The sequence below is a fragment of the Festucalex cinctus genome, chromosome 3 (assembly GCF_051991245.1).
Source record: "Festucalex cinctus isolate MCC-2025b chromosome 3, RoL_Fcin_1.0, whole genome shotgun sequence".
Classification (NCBI taxonomy): domain Eukaryota; kingdom Metazoa; phylum Chordata; class Actinopteri; order Syngnathiformes; family Syngnathidae; genus Festucalex; species Festucalex cinctus.
Window position 1 is genome coordinate 11947857 of NC_135413.1, and position 17730 is coordinate 11965586.

General features: G+C 40.2%; 1 protein-coding gene across 1 annotated transcript in view; it reads right to left on the reverse strand.

Moving 5' to 3' along the window:
- Positions 1-462: 462 nt before the first annotated feature.
- The window catches only part of peds1a (plasmanylethanolamine desaturase 1a), a 38124-nt gene continuing 20856 nt past the window's right edge, over positions 463-17730 (reverse strand). Inside the window, exons 4-6 of the mRNA XM_077515844.1 lie at positions 13112-13256; positions 8448-8660; positions 463-2735 (exon numbers count right to left, since the gene is read on the reverse strand). Of these exons, the coding sequence (XP_077371970.1) occupies positions 2614-2735; positions 8448-8660; positions 13112-13256 (480 nt within the window). The 3' untranslated portion in view covers positions 463-2613. The remainder of the gene's footprint in view (positions 2736-8447; positions 8661-13111; positions 13257-17730) is intronic.

Here is a 17730-nt window from a genome sequence, read left to right on the forward strand (position 1 = left end):
GTGGCTGCACCAGCTGTACCCTAACAGCAGGTGCTCCGTTTTCTGGGGCGGCCTGAACTGGTTCCGTGATCCACAAACGCAGTGCAACAAGCTGATTTGGTGATTTTCTTGTATGGCGTAATGCACTGACCATAGAAGAATGTGATAACTTTCATCATGGAGCAGATACGACAGCTTTTATTTCTTGCGGAAGTATGTTTTGTTTCCCATAATGACAGTAAAGTAATCTGACACTAGAGGGCGTAAGAGACATATAACTGCAGCTTGTGGTAAAGAAACGTTCCAATGATGAACTCTGAAAAGTAATGAAATCGAAAACGAATGCATTTTTCCTAAGAGCCGCCACTCCTATGTTCTATATATCTAAATTCTAAGATACTTAGCTTTAACTACAGAAATAAACATTTTCCAGCCCACAACCACATTTTAATAATATTCACAACTAGACCACAGAGCACTTGCACACCTGTAATAGTTTAGTTCTTTATTCAAACGAAAGAGCAGATTTAAAAAACAAACAAAAAAACAAACAAACATTAAGGCAGACAAGCAGCGAGCGTTAAACTGCAAAATGTAAAGTCAATAGTTTAACTGTACATGGCTTGATTCGTTAATAAGAAAATACAAAAATTATAAAGCCGGATAATACAGCCAAACACAATATGAGAATCAGCATGTGTATCCTTGTGCATGTGTGACAGAAATTCCGTGTATGTGATGCGAGTAGAAGTGCTCACTGAGGAACAATAAAGTGCTGTTATAGTTGACCCTTTGAATGAGGAGACACTCAACATCTGTTGAAAGTGTCAAGCGTAGAGTTGCTTTAGTCGAGCTTGTGGCAGCTAACTGAGGAGCACATGTATGGAATTTAATCCCAAAAGATACACTTTATGCCAAGCAACAGAATCAGATATCAAAAGTTGCTGTGGCATGCAATAAAAATGGCATGTGCGACCATTTAGGTTTAATGCGGGTGTAACCAAATGTGGAAGAGGGAATCGTGCAACAGTGAATGAAGGGGGGGTTATGTTGTTTAAAAAAAAAAATAATAATAATAATAAAAAAAAAAAAAAAAAGATTTTTGGGTTTTTGGGATAATACTAGTGACAAGGACATATACAACCCGAACAAATATAAATATTGGGGGAAACGTATTTTAAAAGTTCAAATGAAATAAGTGCAACTGATATATTAGATTCATTTCATACAGTGATAATTACTAGTTTAAGGCTAACGCTGCACCTCTAATTCATGTAAAGAAATCTGAATATCACATAAGAAAAAAAAAATACAAATTATGTTCCAATGTCTTAAATTAATTTATTTTTGAACTATACTATACTGAACCTTACTGAAATAAAATAGCTTGATATAAAAAAAAAAACAACACTGCTATTTTTTTTAGATGCACCTGTACGTCCCCCCCTAAACGAGAATGCAACAATATACAGTTTGTGTCTTAATAGAGCCAATGAAAGCAGTACTTGTTAAAGCAGGGCTAAAAGGTAAGGATACTATGAATAAGTAATAATGCTAAATGAATAAATGACAAAATAATTGTATGGTTGGGGCCACTTGGGGAGTGGAGGGTCAGCACATGTATGTCAAATTACAATGTCTTCCAAAAATATACAGCATATACAGTATGCACACCTTTTTCTTTCCTTATACATATAATTTCATGGACTGAAAAATGATTCATGTTTCAATATGGAAGGCAAATTATGCAAATGAAATGTTGACTAGTTTTGAAAATGACATATATAAGAAATTATGCCCTTATTATTGGTGATAAGGTGAGTAACTTTTTTTTTCTTCCCCACATTCCCATGATTGTGATTACATCTTAAAATTACTTCCTGACGTAATGGTTTTCAGTCAATTAGACCCAATGTCTAATTGCTGAGTGTGAAACAAATAAAAGCTACTCACTCGCCATTTCCCAGCAACCAGAAATTAGGGAATAAAATGTCAACCCACTCTAAAATAAACACCTTATTCCTAATAATTATTCCTGTCCTCTCTATAAGAAACATATTATGAACCAATGTAATAATGACTATTAATAATGGAGGTTATTTAGCTTTATTTATACATTTCCATTCAGGACTTCTGATGACCGTATTCTTATTCTATAGGACGGGGGGTATCAATTAAGATAAATACTGTTTTAGTTTTACATTAACAGGTTAAAAACTTTTATAATCTGTGCACAAATACAGTAAGAGGCATGATTCATTATTTGAATCAATAATGCATGTGTGTGTGTGTGTGTTAATGTGTGTTAGGCAGCATGGCATCGTCCCTGGAGAGCCCAACCTCCAGATACCACCGACACCAGCACACCTGATTGGTTAAACCGGCCTCCCAACACAAGCTGATTGGTTGTTCACACTTGAAATGTTGGTGTTTTGACTTTTTTTTTTTGCACAAAGCTTGGTAGATTTTGCACATACAGAAATGACAGAACTTTATTTTTTTGCAAACAGGTTCTAGCAAATACAAGAGAAGCATTGAAACATGAGTAGAATGTACAGTGTGTGTGCTTTTCTTTTAACGTCATCTCCTTGTCTACATCGTCGACATCCCGCTTTCCACCCATGCATGTACGCCTCAGTCAGTCTTCTTGGCCCAGGCCAGGTCATCAGATCGAGGCTTCTGACCCGTCAGTTGCTCAATCAGATGCTCCATGCGCCTCCAGAAGCCCAGCTGGTCCAGTGGATAGTTACACCAGCCTGGGTCAACACAACGACGGAATGTGAGCAGAAAAGAAGAAATATATTGAATATACCAAAAAAAAAAAAAAAAAGTCTTTTTGCCAGATCCCATCCTCATTAGGGTCATGGGTGAACCGCAGGCTTTGGCAAACGCAGGCAACAAAATTGTACGTATTCAGTAAGCGATGTCTTGCACGCAAAGGGCAAGCGTTCCCTCGCAACGGCTCGTCTCGAACCATCCGTTTCCCAACAGAAGCCCTCTTTTCCCCTCCAGACAAGCTGAGATCATCTTTCATTTCACATTGCTTCACCTCTCATTAGTGACCTTAATGTCCATCGAGTGTTGTGTCCTCATCAGTCCTCACCCGCACCGCAACCTCACTTTCTCACTCCTGTCTCACACACGCACACAACTCCTCATTGCGGAGTGTCTACACTGAGGAAGCAGAGACAGCTACTCATCTCAGTAAATTACAATATCAGAGAAAAGTTCATTTATTTCCATAGATTAATTCAAAAAAAGCAAAAAATTATTTTCGGAAGGCCAATTCCTATCCATCTTCCAAGGCTCAAGTTTTGTTTTTTTGTTTTTTTCCCCCTCTCATTGCAGCACCATTTTGCAAATCAATGACTTCATTTGAGGAGCAACTTTCAAACTTGGTGGAGCAATTATTGTTTTGCAGGTTAATTCCAGGGCGTGCAGTCAGAGACTAATTGACAATCATACGTGGGTTTAGTAGCTGGCTCTCGTCGTTCACTTCAAACTCAGTTTCATTCACGATTGACAGACACATCACATCAAGACTTGTGACGTTTGTCCCAGCGTATCATTTTCAATTGTGCGATTCAGTGTGTCTTAATGAGCCCTTCGTTTTCGTATTTGTCAAATTATTTTTAGCCTGCATGTATGCCACTACCAGTGATGGGAAAATGTAGCTTCATGAAGTGCTTGCAATATTTGCTTCCTCCTCTCGATGGTAGTCTACTGCAGGAGTTCTTAACCTGTTGGAGCCATAGGAAAAATATGAACATAGGTTTATATATTTGTGATCTATTTGAATCATTTTTGTTTAACAGTCACAAACAATTTGACATATATTTGGCATTTGACTTTTATTTTGTCTAATGTAAATGTATTTAGAATATTTGTGCTCCATTAGTTTGTCCTGCTTGTAGGTTGTCGTAAAGGAAGGAAGGTGCCATCAAGTGTGGTGGTGACATCAAAGATAAAAGGAAAAGCAAGTAGGGCTTGGCGCAACAACTTTTTGTAACCATTCTGACTGTATGTTTATCTCTTTTGTAATCACCATTTTTGTGAATGAAAGGACTCAAGCGTAATTAAAGTGGAAATTTTTGCTCATCTGCAATGGAGTTGTGCATTTGTTGCCATTGCTGAAGTGAGAAGATCGACTTTGGTTGGTACGAGTCAGAAACCTTCATGCCCTGCTTATGTAGCAACAAAAGAAAAGGAAAGGTACCGCTACATATTTTTGGGGCCCAACATTTCCTGTAAAAAGTGGCCCGGGACCCATTCAGATATTATTTATGTTGACCACCTTGTTTGTATATAATAACCACATTAAATCTAGTTAAGGTTTATAAAATAAACCAAATAACATGATACAATGTGTCATCAATGACATTTACTTGTATTTATGTGTAAACACTGACATTCACTAATAGGGATGTAACGATAAGTGCAATATCGTAATACCGTGATAATAAAACTGCCACAATATCGTCATCGTCATGTTCACAATATTTAAAAGCAGCACATCTGTTAAAAAAAGTCAGGTTGATTTCCATTTGTGCAGTTCTAGTACCCTCTGGTGGCTAGTTTTTTTTAATGCAAAATAATTTTCATTAGGGATGTTTTGGCCCTTCTTTGTTTAAAATCTATACAAATTGTAAGATGAAGGGGAACGTAATAAGCCTGTGAACCGAGTCAATATGTGGAGGAACTCAACGTGTGCATGGATTAACAAGTAAGCGCCTCAATAAGTGTTATTAGAGATTGTAGGTGGTTTATATGCATTGCTGTTATGTACAAAAGCACAATATTGTGTTTTTTGTTTTTTTGTTTTTTTAAGTAGGAGCTAATTTTTTTTTTTACAATATTGTGAACTTGAAGTTTCGTCAAACTTCCCACAATATCGTGATAATTATCTTATCGTGAGCTTCTTATCGTGATAATACCGCATCGTGATGTTTGGATATCGTTACATCCCTATTCAATAAGATACCCAACAAGCAAAGAAGTTTTTGTGTGCATTTATGTCGATGTGTGTTTTTTTTTTTTAAACATACGAGGCATAATTGTGATTCACTCAAGGGAGTTCTTCACACTATCAATCTGGGACTGCTCGTTGATTTGCTCAGGAAAGGCGGGACATTCTGTACAATACTTCGAGCTGATTGGATTGTTTGTTTTGAGACAATCACGACATCGGATGAAAATGTCGTCTTCAGTCTCGTCTTAGGGGGGGAACAAAAACAAAAAAGTACAAACATCTTTACCAGATAAAAATGCACAAAGCGCCTCTCGCTGTTCAACATTCAACAAGGAAACTGTAAGTAATTCTGCAAAAACAGAATTAATTGCAGCAACCATTCGTCTATGTTAGGTTTGTTTGTTTCCTCTGGCATTGGCGCATCCAGGTTTCGTTACAGCTGCATGTCCCGCCCTAAACAACGCCCGATTGGTCTGATGTAAAAATCGTCGGTTGCGAACTGATCAGGGGGAGCAGTACAAGATGGATTCATGAAAATTCAGCTTGCTGGCAAGGTTATGATGTCCCATGAAAATATATAATATCTGCAGAAATGTGAGGGGTGTACTAATTTTTGTGTGATACCGTATATGGATATATTGGTGCTGGACAAATGAAGCACTTGACATTTTTTTTTTAAATCCTCAGTTGGCATTGCACTAGACCAGTGGTTCTTAACCATTGGGGTTGGGCCGCGAGCGCCATCTAGTGGGCCAAAGTAATTTCACTTGAGTGAATTACAATTATCAATCTGGCTATAGCCAGGTTAGGGACAACGCTGAAGAAATGACACTTTGCTGCAATGAAAAGGAGTCATTGTACAGTTAAAATAACATTGTAAATTATAGTTCCCTCAAAATAACTCAAACATACAGCCAAAATAGCTAAACCCCTGTCATGAAAAGTGTCATGAACACTAAGGCATTACTTTCTAAAAAAAAAAAAAAAAAAAACTGTTGAAATCAAACTGGTAATGACACTTTCAGTATATTAGCACCCTCTGTTGTTGAAAAGTTGATACTGCAGTCAAGCAATGAGCCCCCCCCCAAAAAAAAAAAAAAAAAAAAAAAAGTCAGTTGGGATAGGCTTCAGCACACCTATGACCTTAGTGGGGATAAGTGGTATGGATGGATGGCCACAACAATGATATGTACTCATTTTACCCAAGTTTGGGACTAGTAGTGACTGGGAATCAGCTCAAATTCAAATCAGACAAACATAATATCTGGTTTCATTTTGGGAGAAGGAAAAAAACAAAAACTGTACTGCACTGTTCATATTGACATGGAAAAAAAGTGCTATGATATAAAAAAGAAATGAGGTACAGTTCTGAGCGCTGGGTAATAAGAGCTGTGTGCACTCTCGCTATGCCCTCGTACGATACCCGCACATCGCTACCATCCCTGACGTGTTTACACAGAGCGCATGCTTTAGCTGTGAGGATATGTGCATACACTGCGCATAAGCGTGTGAATCTTGTCCCTTCAGTAACCCGCCCTCTGCTAGGAAGACCACAAAGCAGCAAGAAGTTGTGTTTGATTGCACTCCACTTCCCTCCATCTCTCCTTCCACGCTCGTCTACGATTTTCACCAACACTCGCCTCCTTTTCTCACTCCGAATCCCTGCTTCCTAGCCTTCCTCATCCTCTACTCTTTCTCCCTGTGCCTGCAAGTCCTATTTGTTAGAACAGACAGCAGGTTAGCATTAAATATACATGGGGATTGTCAGCCACTGGCAAACACAAAGGCAGCTAGGCGAGCCCCAGTGGAATCTGAGCCCGGCACAGGCTGCTCTGCTGAGGGAGACTGTGGTGAGGGTGGAGGGGACGGGGGGTTGAGGGGGCTGTCACTGTCCCCCGTGGGTGCTGGACTGGACTGCCACCAACTTGCACAGGTTAGAACGTGTGAAGAGGTCACAACATCGAGCTTGCATACAGATGCTCAAGTATGCAGATGCAGGCCAGTGCGTGCATCTACAAACACACACTTTTTCCCCGTGACGCCACCCTCGGCTCGCTCACGCACATCTGGCGTCCGCTGGGGCGCCAGGGTGACGTACAAGCTCAACCCCCCTTGTGGATCCTGCTGCTTTGCCTCTCCCACTCGCCCACATGCGCAGAGAATAATGAGATTACAGGCCCGCCGTCTCCCAAGACACACGCACGCAAACAACTATTTCTTGGAGTTACTCAAAAGCCAGCCCCATTTTAAATTAAGTCATTCTGTGTTGTGCTAAAAAACATTCCGTCTCCTGTTTTTTCTTCAAACTGGCTGCTGTAGATGCTAGCCTTTCTCTTGAAAAAGACATGACTGGGTGACAGGATATCTTTTCCTTCCACCTGGGGTCACCTGGGAATTCCATTTCGCCAAAAGCTGTAATGAGACAGAGATGGTATCCCACAAGTGATAAAACCGCCCAGGGCTATGACATGGCAAAAATGCTGGGGGCCTCAAAATATCATCCTGCACCGCAAGTGGCCCACGGGCCTTAAGTTTGAAATCCCTCATATAGACAATCTCAATACAACTTAGCAGACAATCTTTTATCATGCATAACAGTACAAATAGAAGAAAGAAAAACGGTGTGATTTCTAGATCTTGTCAAGGCTAACACTTAGTAAATCTTGAACACATCAACACAAAAACAAATACATCATTTGAACAGCTGCAGGTTTAGATGCAATTTTTGGCCCATGTAAGGACGTAGAAGACATTTACATGATTGGAATTCTGATAATAGGCATCCTGCTGTTTGGAGTTTCCTGATTGAAGTCCACCGATGGGGCAGCTCTATTGGAAGTGAACAAGCTGCCGTTATTGGTGTGGGACGGGAAGTCATCATTCAGACTCAGGTGAAGACTGAACTCAATCATGAGACACTGTGCAAGTGTCAAACAAGGTGGAAATGTTGGCATACCAGCAAGGCTCAAGGTCAACTGATATTTTTGTCGACATGTTCCCAAAACTTTTATCTGCATGCTTATCCTTCACCTCTCTGAGGGCTGCCTCCACGGCAACGAGACGTTATGTCTATCAATTGGGACACTGATACGCAACACACACCCACAATAACATATGCGTAAATAACCCTACTTCAACGCTTTCTGCTGGCTTCAACATTTCCCCCCTCCTGTGAAAGCCCCGGGGCTGCACATGTGATCGCCAAAACCGAGCTGCGTGTAAGTGATACATTACTACGTTAAGATGATCCACTATGGCGCTCCAATTTATGTACAAATTCAGATTAAATAGGAACAGAAATGCTTCCTAAACTGAGGACATCCTGTTAAAAACGTACAAAAGGTGAACCCATTACAAATGATGGTGAAGAAAGTCAAACTGTGATCTTAATCCTAAATTGTTGTTAGATTCTTTAAGAATAAAGCTGACGTCATCTTAAAATATCTATGAATATGCTCTTCCAGTACATTGAAGGAAATGAAAACACCTGTCGTCTTACCTGTCGTGATACAATAGTACGTCTCGTGTGGCGAGACATGGTGGATGCGGTGGTGTTTCCGTGGCAACACCACATGCCAGTCCTGCAGCAGCGTGACCCAGCGCGGGAGCCCAAAGTACGAGTGACTCCACTTGTGAATCTGGTTGGTCAACGTGACGAAAACGGCCAGGGCGAAGACGTAGCAGTCCCAAGGATAGCACGCCACCAAGGCCTCTGAAAGGTGACGTGAGAGCGATTGCGCAAAGACGAAGAGATTAGAAGAGAACTTTTTTTTTTTTTTTTTTTTTTTTTTATAAAGTGTTATGGTGAGGGCCCACACAAAGGCGTAGCACTCCCACAGAGAGAACGCTGGCGGGAGCCTTTTCGAGATGAAGGGATCGAGGGAGGATGTGAGGAATACGGGAGACGAGAAGACGTGGCGGCAGGAGAGAGATGAGCAGAGGACAAGTGTACCACATAACACACTTAGTGCATTCGCACTGTTGATGACGACGTGCATTTAAACATTGACCACCAAAGATGACTGAAGGAAGGACAAATGGGCTGGAAAGGTGATTTTTACAGATCAAAACATTCAGAACACTAATCTGCATAAAAAAAATAAAGAAGAATGATAAATATTTTCTTCATCAGATTTTCATACTGAAGACAGTGGTACCATTCATTTGATTCCGTTATGATGCAGTTTTTCTGTTACACGCTATAATGTAGTATTTTATTTTTTTTGCACTTTTTTTGGTAGGCTACTACGTAGCGCACTTAAAGAAAAAAACTGTACCAACTTTCGAGCTAGGTTCCAAGAATATTACCTGAACTATAAGGGAGTCATAGAACATACTGCATTTAATCACAACACTCTCAAGCCCACATTTCACTGAAGGACAAACGTTTGCGAGTGTTAGCAAAGTTAGCAAATGCGTACTCCTGTCAGGGTTTGCAAACGTTCGCTCAACGTTCACCTAGAGTTTTAATGGCTTTTCTTGTCGCAAGGAAATTTTGAAGCATTGAAACTCGAGGTGAACATCTGGTGAACTTGAACAAACCCTGATGAGAAACCAACTTTTGCTAGCGTCGCTAACATTCTCCCCTCAGTGGGATACGGCCTTTAGAGTAGATTTCACGTCACTTTGCGGCAAGGATATTTGTAGCTTTTTCTCACAGTTAGTGGATTTGAAACGTGAACATTTATCAGGAGTTTTCCAGGAATAGTTAAAGGTAAGCTGATCCTCTACTGGTTGTAGTCTCAACAAGGCTCACTGTACAATCTGTTAGAATAGATACATCCTAGACTTTGTGAGGTTTAGTTCGCACAAGACGTATTTTAGAGGGAAAGCATTCTTGGTTTAAATTGCGGCTAATGGCATGTGGAAACAATTTCAGCTTTGTTTTGACAAAATAAACATATTGGCCGCTGCGAAGTCCCTATTGTTTCTGTAGGATTTTTTGTTATTATTCTTCTCTGCAAGAAATCTTTGAGAACCTACACATGAACCAAAACTCTTTTTTTTTTTTCGTAATCTATCTGATCGTCTTCAAAGTTGACACGGTTTATCTTAAGATGTTTAAGATGAAAAGGTAGCAGAAGCTTTTTATTTTGTAGCACTGGCGATGCACTGCTGGTAAAGAAAAATGTGACTGTTTTTGAAAATCTAAATATGAGCGAAAACTCATGAAACTGCGCTCAAAGACATGGTGTGAATATCAAAATTTTGAAGATTTCTTGCTCAATTTTCAATAAATAGCTCAATAGCGTCCTTTACAAAAATTTTTAAACAAAGCATTCCAAAGCATTATATTTCACTTAGATCAGTGAACAGTGGAAGACATTTGTAACAGATCAACCTGTTTAATTGTGTTTAAGGTGGAAGGGTTTGTGTGGTGTGGCAACCAGCGAGAAATGTGTTCAGGCAAGAATACAGCCGAGGGAGCCACAAAATGTTCACTTGTATTAAAATTATTCATTTTTGTTTTCCCGTAATGCTTGTACCATCGCTTAATTTTAAAGTGAACTGGAATAATACCAAAAGAAGAATTTAGAGTTTTTATTTCTCTGACCAAGTTGTGAATGACAGATTAGTGTGTCAAGCTAAAGCTTTATTAATTATGAACCTACAGTGCTGCTGGAATCACATCACATTAGTTACATAGCTGATGCACTACTACCAGCAGACTAAAGGTGGACTACTCCAGTCTACGTTGAGTGTGAATGGGGCATTAAGTTGATACACACCCATGTCATGACAAGTACTACAGAGCCAGTGATCTCTTTATGTATGTTAATAAAGTGCCTTTCTATACAAATGTTGTCCCTGAGGGTCTGGCTTGTTTTAGCACGTCAAACTCTTGTTGTCCGTTTGACTCTTAGCATCCTTTCTTTCTGTGGAAGATCTTCCCCTTTCACAAGCTCAAGTGCAGACTTGTCAGCTGGATATGTAACCTCACCTTCTCACCTGTCCTCCGTCTCTGTCTGGTGACCGCTTGGCACCGTGATTAGTTTGACACGATTCGTTCAGATGTCACCTCACCGCTACATGACCGTCGTACCCTCCCACTCACCCTTGTCTATGCCTGAACCCTCTGAACGGTGACCCCTTCAAGAGCAGACAGAGATGTCACCCTTTCTTCTTGACGCACTGTGCAGACGTGACCCGCAAGTGGGCTTCTGCTTTTCTACCTATAATCTCCTCACCCCCACAAACTCTCCATTGTTTGCTGTACACCCTTGAAGGTGGCTGACCTTTGTAACTTCTAACTTTGGTCCTCTTAAAGCACACGTTAGGAAGATAACTTAAATCACTGTTGATCAAAGTAGCTCCTCTTATTCCCTTTAAATGTGTGATCAAGCACAATCATGCATTCATGTCAATACGATATGTCTAGATTTGGTATGTCACGAATACATTGGGATAGCGGCTTTCTTTTGAAGTAAAAACAAATCCATCCATGTATTCTTCAACCTCACTAACTGATGTCACCTCCCCTCCTGCACCTCGGGGTCTATCAGTGACCTTTTAGCGCCACATGGCGGCCTGCTCAATAATATATTGCGCGCTTTCCACGGTTCATCTTCTTCCTCCAGACCCGCCCTTGCCGCCGTACACTCATGAGGTCAGTGCACATGATTACCAGTACAACTCCCCCATGTCTTCCCTCACTTCAGCCGCCCTCGCAAGCTGTGCTGTTTCTAGTACATGGCGACGCGTCAACATGCTCAAAGTCACTGTGACCAGTGACCCTGCTGAGGGAACTTTCAAAAGTTTTTACACTCATGTAGTCCCACAATCTGAAAGTACACCTTCAAACATTAATTAAGCAAGGCTCAAAATAAACACTTTTGCATCACAGTGTGAAGATCAAAATTTGTATTTTATGCCTTAATACAAATTGAATAGCAAAACAGATAATTAAATGCCAAGACATCAGTTAAAAGAAAGTAGAGGAAAAAGAAGAACCACCGAGATGGTTCCAAAAAGCTTGACTGAGCTCACGGTCGTCTACCGCGAGTAGTTGGAGGTTGAGTGAAGCTCTGTGCTACTTACGCAGAAGCAACTACGGGTAGCTAGCAACAGGTTGGGCTGGCTACTAGTATACCTAAACATGTTTTAGAGTCACTCCCAAGTCAGTAAACCTGCATGACGGCGAATAAAATACTTTTCTGACAAGTGACAACTCACGAAGAGATGGCGAGAAAAGATGTAGACGCAATGTTAAGTGCTAAGCTAACCTAAGATTGCACAGTTATTGTGTTTAATGAGGTGATAGTTTACACTTTTGACAGATGTTTGGTTGGAACTGCGTTAAAGAGGAAAACATCCAACTTTGAACAGCAAATAGCAGGCAAGGAGAGAAAAATCCTACACGCTAAACTGGGACTGAAAATTAATTAACTTCTGTTGCAGTGTACTTCAGACAGGAGGAGTGGCCTATAATGTTAAAAGTACATTAATATAGCACCAAATATGTACAATATATCAGTAATGTCATTTGTTTGTTTTTACAAGACAGTCCTGATGTTTTGACTTTGACTTTTGAGGTCTGACAGTAAATTTTCTCAAAATTACATCACAGGACAGCTTTTTATTTACTTTTAACTAGAAAGTAAAGTTTGTCACTATACACAATGTGAATTTAATAAATAACAACAGTTCATTCCACAAACAAAGAAAACCAATAGTTAATTCATTATATTGTCAACTTGTTATTGTTTAATAAAACCCTTGCTTCCCTGGGACTAACATGCAAAAAACCCCAAAAAACTCATGCTCCATGTTAGAAAGTTGATCCTCAAATGAAGACACTTGCAAAACTGTTCCACAAAGAAAAACAATTATTTCAAACTTTCTTAAGTATATCTCGTCAATCTAGACTCAATACTAGAGCTGTACCAAAAAACAAAACCTTGATAACCATAATAATACTCTTGCAGCAACTTCATATTTATTAGGGTGGTTGTGTGCAGTGGTATGGAACACCATCCTGTTTCATTGTCTCTCCAACTAAACAAGAATTTTAGAAATTCCTCACAGTATGATTGCATTTGTATTCTAGTACATTACCCATTCTTGATTGATGTTGCATGTGCCAACATGCTAATTTCATTGTCCTTTTGGGGTTGTGTGGAGTTGTGACTGTGTAAACTGAGATTCTGCGTATGTGCGTGTTACCTGGTGTGTAAGTGAAGAACTTGTAGGCCATATGCGCCAGTGGTAAGATGGGGATCATACAGTTGTCTCCATTGGTTTCAATGAAGTCGTGGCGGGTGATGGCGGTAGGATCAATGTGGTGCTCCCTGAACGGCCGAATAAACGCCTGTAGAGACAGAAAACATACTTCTAGAAATATTTAACGGACTTTAAATTGCTTCCTTAAACATAGGAAGAGATGACACAGTTTTTCAATATTTTCCACAAATTACAAGGGAATAATAACCTGTGTCCTAATGAGGATTTAGCAGCTGTGTGTACTGAAATCAATCGTACCAAAAAAATAAAATAAAGCAATCACACTCAGGCTCTGTGAAGCATTTTTTATTTTTTTTTTAAATGTTGTCCAATTAGGAAAACTGATGTAAATTTTTAAACTTTAAACCCGAGCACACATTGAGAAAAGGAAAGTACAATTTGAACTCCAGCACAGCAGCGCACACAAATGCACAATAACACAAAAAGTCAGCGGCGCTCAGCAGCCGGTGCAACCCCAAAGCTCACATCTCGCATCGTAATAAACCACAGAACAGCAGTCAACTTGCACAAATGCACTCATACACATAAATGACCATTGGACAAGCCACACACATACAAGTGTGCACGTGCTCACACACATGCACACAGAGCGCGCAGGCATACACCTCTCTGTGAGTGCACGTGGGACGGCAAATAAAATAATCTGCATCTCAGACGCACACAGGGGATAAAAAGCAGCTCAAACACTCACACAGAGCGTAAAGATAATTTATTTACAAGTGTGAAGAAAGCCAAAAGGGAAGGTGTGTATCTTTATGACACACACAGTCGTGGAGATGTCAGCGGGAAAACTCATTATTGTCGCACGGTCGCACAATGGCGCCCGCCTATTTGCCAACTTTGCTGCTCGTCACCACTGGCATCTTGACAATTAGAAGCCGTCTGTCCTCCGGCCGCCTCTTTGCACCTCCGTCTCGTCTCCCATCATCCCCCTCTTCCCGCCTGCCGCACATCTCAGCCACATGAAAGTGGCGGAGGTCGTGCCGAGAGGGGCGGCATCCTCGCTCCCGGTTGACGGCGGGCCACCGGTCACTGCGTGTCCTCTAATCCCACACCATTTAAAGGCCCGCCTCGCACGACATCCGCTAATCACCAGCTCACATCGCCTATCGCCCCGGCAACCAGCGCCATCCCACTGGTTGCGCAGACACGCCCAGCCGCCCCCTTGCACCCCCTTCTCTCTCGACCTTCCTACTGTAAATTCATCGGACTTTTTGTGATTTGTTTTTCGTTGTCCAAAGCTTTCCTTTTTTTTTTTTTTTTGCTCTCAGGTCTTTTTTTCTTTACAGCCTTATTGTCCTCACTGATTACATTCACTGAATGGATGTATATATTACTAACCCATAAGGTGATATGTTTCATGTTATGAAGTGATATGTTTCACATTTTATTGGGCTGTGGGAAAAAAAAAAAAGTCAACCAACTCTGTTGTGTTGACCACAAAAATTGGTCGCCGCAAAAATGTATGCCTCAAAACTACATAAAAACCCGACATAATCATTTTAAAAAGATACTTGCGATGTGCGGAGCCAATATTCCGTGTTTCCGCACGGACATTTTTTGTTGTAAACGGTCGAACGCACATTGTACTTTTACAGCAACAGAATTCTCTTTTCCTGATTATGCCCAGTTTGGAATATTTGCCATCAAAAATTGTCAAAATGTTTTAGGACGGAACTGCGAAGCCCAGCTGGAGTCTCTTGCAAAAGGGAACGTAAACATGAACAGTGGCCACCAACCACTTCAGGACTACAAAATCGATAAGTGTATGATGTTTTTTGTTTGTTTGCTTTTTACTCATTAACTAAGCTAACACCGGGCTGTCAATTTTGACCAAACCTTGGCGTGAGGAATCGGTTGGTCCCCAGTGAGGTGAGCTGGGTTATGGTGTCTGTACCAGCTGAGATGGGGATGCAAGATTTTATCAGGGTCCTTTGGTGGCCTGCACGCCAGCCAATGACATCAAAGACAACAGGGTTGGGCACGCGACAAACTGGACTCTTAACTGACAGTTGCAATGTCCAATTAGCGTGCAAAAACAGCGCCACTTTCAACATTGACAAACCCCGTTTTTCCATTGATACTTTTTCTTAGTATGAGAAATTAAAGTTAAATGTGAGAGAGGGCGGAAATGCGTGATTTTCCCAGTCAATGTGTGAGTAGTGACAGCCCTGGCTAATATATTCTACCATGGCTAGTTTGAACGCATTATACTTTATTCATTTTGCAACTGATGCGTGTTACTAGTGAACGTAGCTTAGCTTGCTCCAAAGCGTATTGACATGGCAGCGATCGCGCATGAGTGTAACGTGATGTGATTATTGAAGAAAATTTGAAAGAAAAATCAACAGGGCCAGGTGAGAGTGACAGTTGCTGCTATATTATATACACACACATATATACATATATATACATATACACACACACACACACATATATATATATATATATATATAATTTTTTTTTTTACTCAAATTTAGAAAATACTATTCAGTAAACTTGTGCATGTACACTGTAAGATTTGTATGAAAAGGTATTATTTATGTATCTGAAACTTCAGTCTTATAACTGTGAGTCACTGTATTTAACAAACATGTTGCAACCTGTTTCACGTTTGAACAGCATTGAAATAAAATATTAAGGCTTAATGCTCCATTAATATAACATTCTTCCATGCTTAAGGTGTGAATCCTAACCCTAAGTAAGACGTTTTGTTGAATATTTTTCCATCAAAAATTGATATTTAAAAATAGATTCGGCTGCCCATTGAATCGATTCGAGAATTGCGAGCTGTAGTATCACGATATATTGCCGAATCTATTTTTTTTAACACCCCTAATAGCTATCTATCTATATATATATATATATATATATATATATATATATATATATATATATATATATATATATATATATATATATATATATATATATGCTCATGTCCATGAACAACACAAGACCATGGCTTGCATGAAAAGCGGTCTTACCCCCTGTTGTGTTTGTTTTTTTAACAACAATAGTCATACATAAGTCGTGACCCACTCATGTTTTATCATCTTGAATTCCCGACTTATCGATTGAATCACATTTTAATGTGATAAGTTGGACTTCTGCTTTCAGCAAACAGTCCCTTCCTCTTGAACCCCTATGCGTGTCTTCTTGGCCGTGTTTTTTTTATGTTTGTTTTTTTAAATACAGTATGTTTAGAAGAGCAGAGGCACGTAGCTATGTAGCGATTAACTAGACACATAAATGACTCTCCACTTGAACCAGAAGTCAAAGTAATGTGAAAATTATTGCACTAAAATGTGTTACTTAACCACAACAACAATTTCTCAATGAGAACACATACATAACACATTTACGTGTGGAGAACTGAATCGAATGTGTTGACAACAGACCAAACAAAAAGAGCAGCCATCATGTCATGACAGCACAGGTTTACTAATGAGGTTAAATGAGGGCCACAGAGCCTTGATTCATTTACTTAACACACCTGTGTTTTCTTACACATTTCAAGAAATGTCTTAGAGGTAGTGGTAGAAACACCCAACCATTCAGGCATGGTTTCTTGATTAGGCCACACCCATTCCCATTTGTGAGCCAACTGTAGCAAGTGCTATAGATTTTATTTTATTTTTTTAAGCTACATTGATTGAAAATGCTAACCTGGCAGTAGCCAGATTGATATTGTGATTCGCTCGAGGGAGTTCTCCACAATATCAATCTGGGACTGCTCCATAGTAATTTGCTCGGGAATGGCAGGACATTCTGTACAATACTTCGAGCTGATTGGATGATGTGGCATTGTACACATTTGTTTTAACCAATCACAGCCATGGATGAAAATGTCATCTTCATTCTTGTTAAAGTGGGGGGAATTCACGAACATCTTACCAGCTAGAAATGCATGAAGTGCTTCTCGTTGTTCAACATTCAACAAGGAAAACGATGAGTAATTCTGCAAGAACAGAATTAACTGCAGCGTCCATTCATCCATGTTAGGTTTGTTTGTTTGCGCCCTGGCATCGGCGCTGGCTTCCTGGTTTTGTCACAGGTGCATGACCCCCCCAAACACAATGCCGCTCTGTGATTGGTCCCCGGTGGAAATCAGCGGGCTTGGTACAAAATGGATTCTCAGGAGTTTGTGAACTCACAAACACTGCGAGAATTAATCTTGCAGAGCAATGTTACGAAAATGCCACCATGGAGTTGAACCACATTGTGGGGGAAAAAAAAGTGCAAACACAAATCTGTGATAAAAATTCTATGAAATCGACTCATAGGTTTCTTTCAAGAGGAAATACCATAGAAGAAGACAACAGAGTAGTAACTAACCTGAGACATATACTCGCAAACTAGTTAATTGCGTGCCTTTTGTAACCTCGGAACGTTGTGTGTTGGTGACGTCAGAAAGCAATGACCCCCTGCATACAGTTCTTTGTAGATACACAGGGAAAAACACCTGGAAGATGATGTTATAAACACCAAATAAGAACATGTTTGAATAGCTCGGCAGGCTCCGCAAACTACCGCTATTA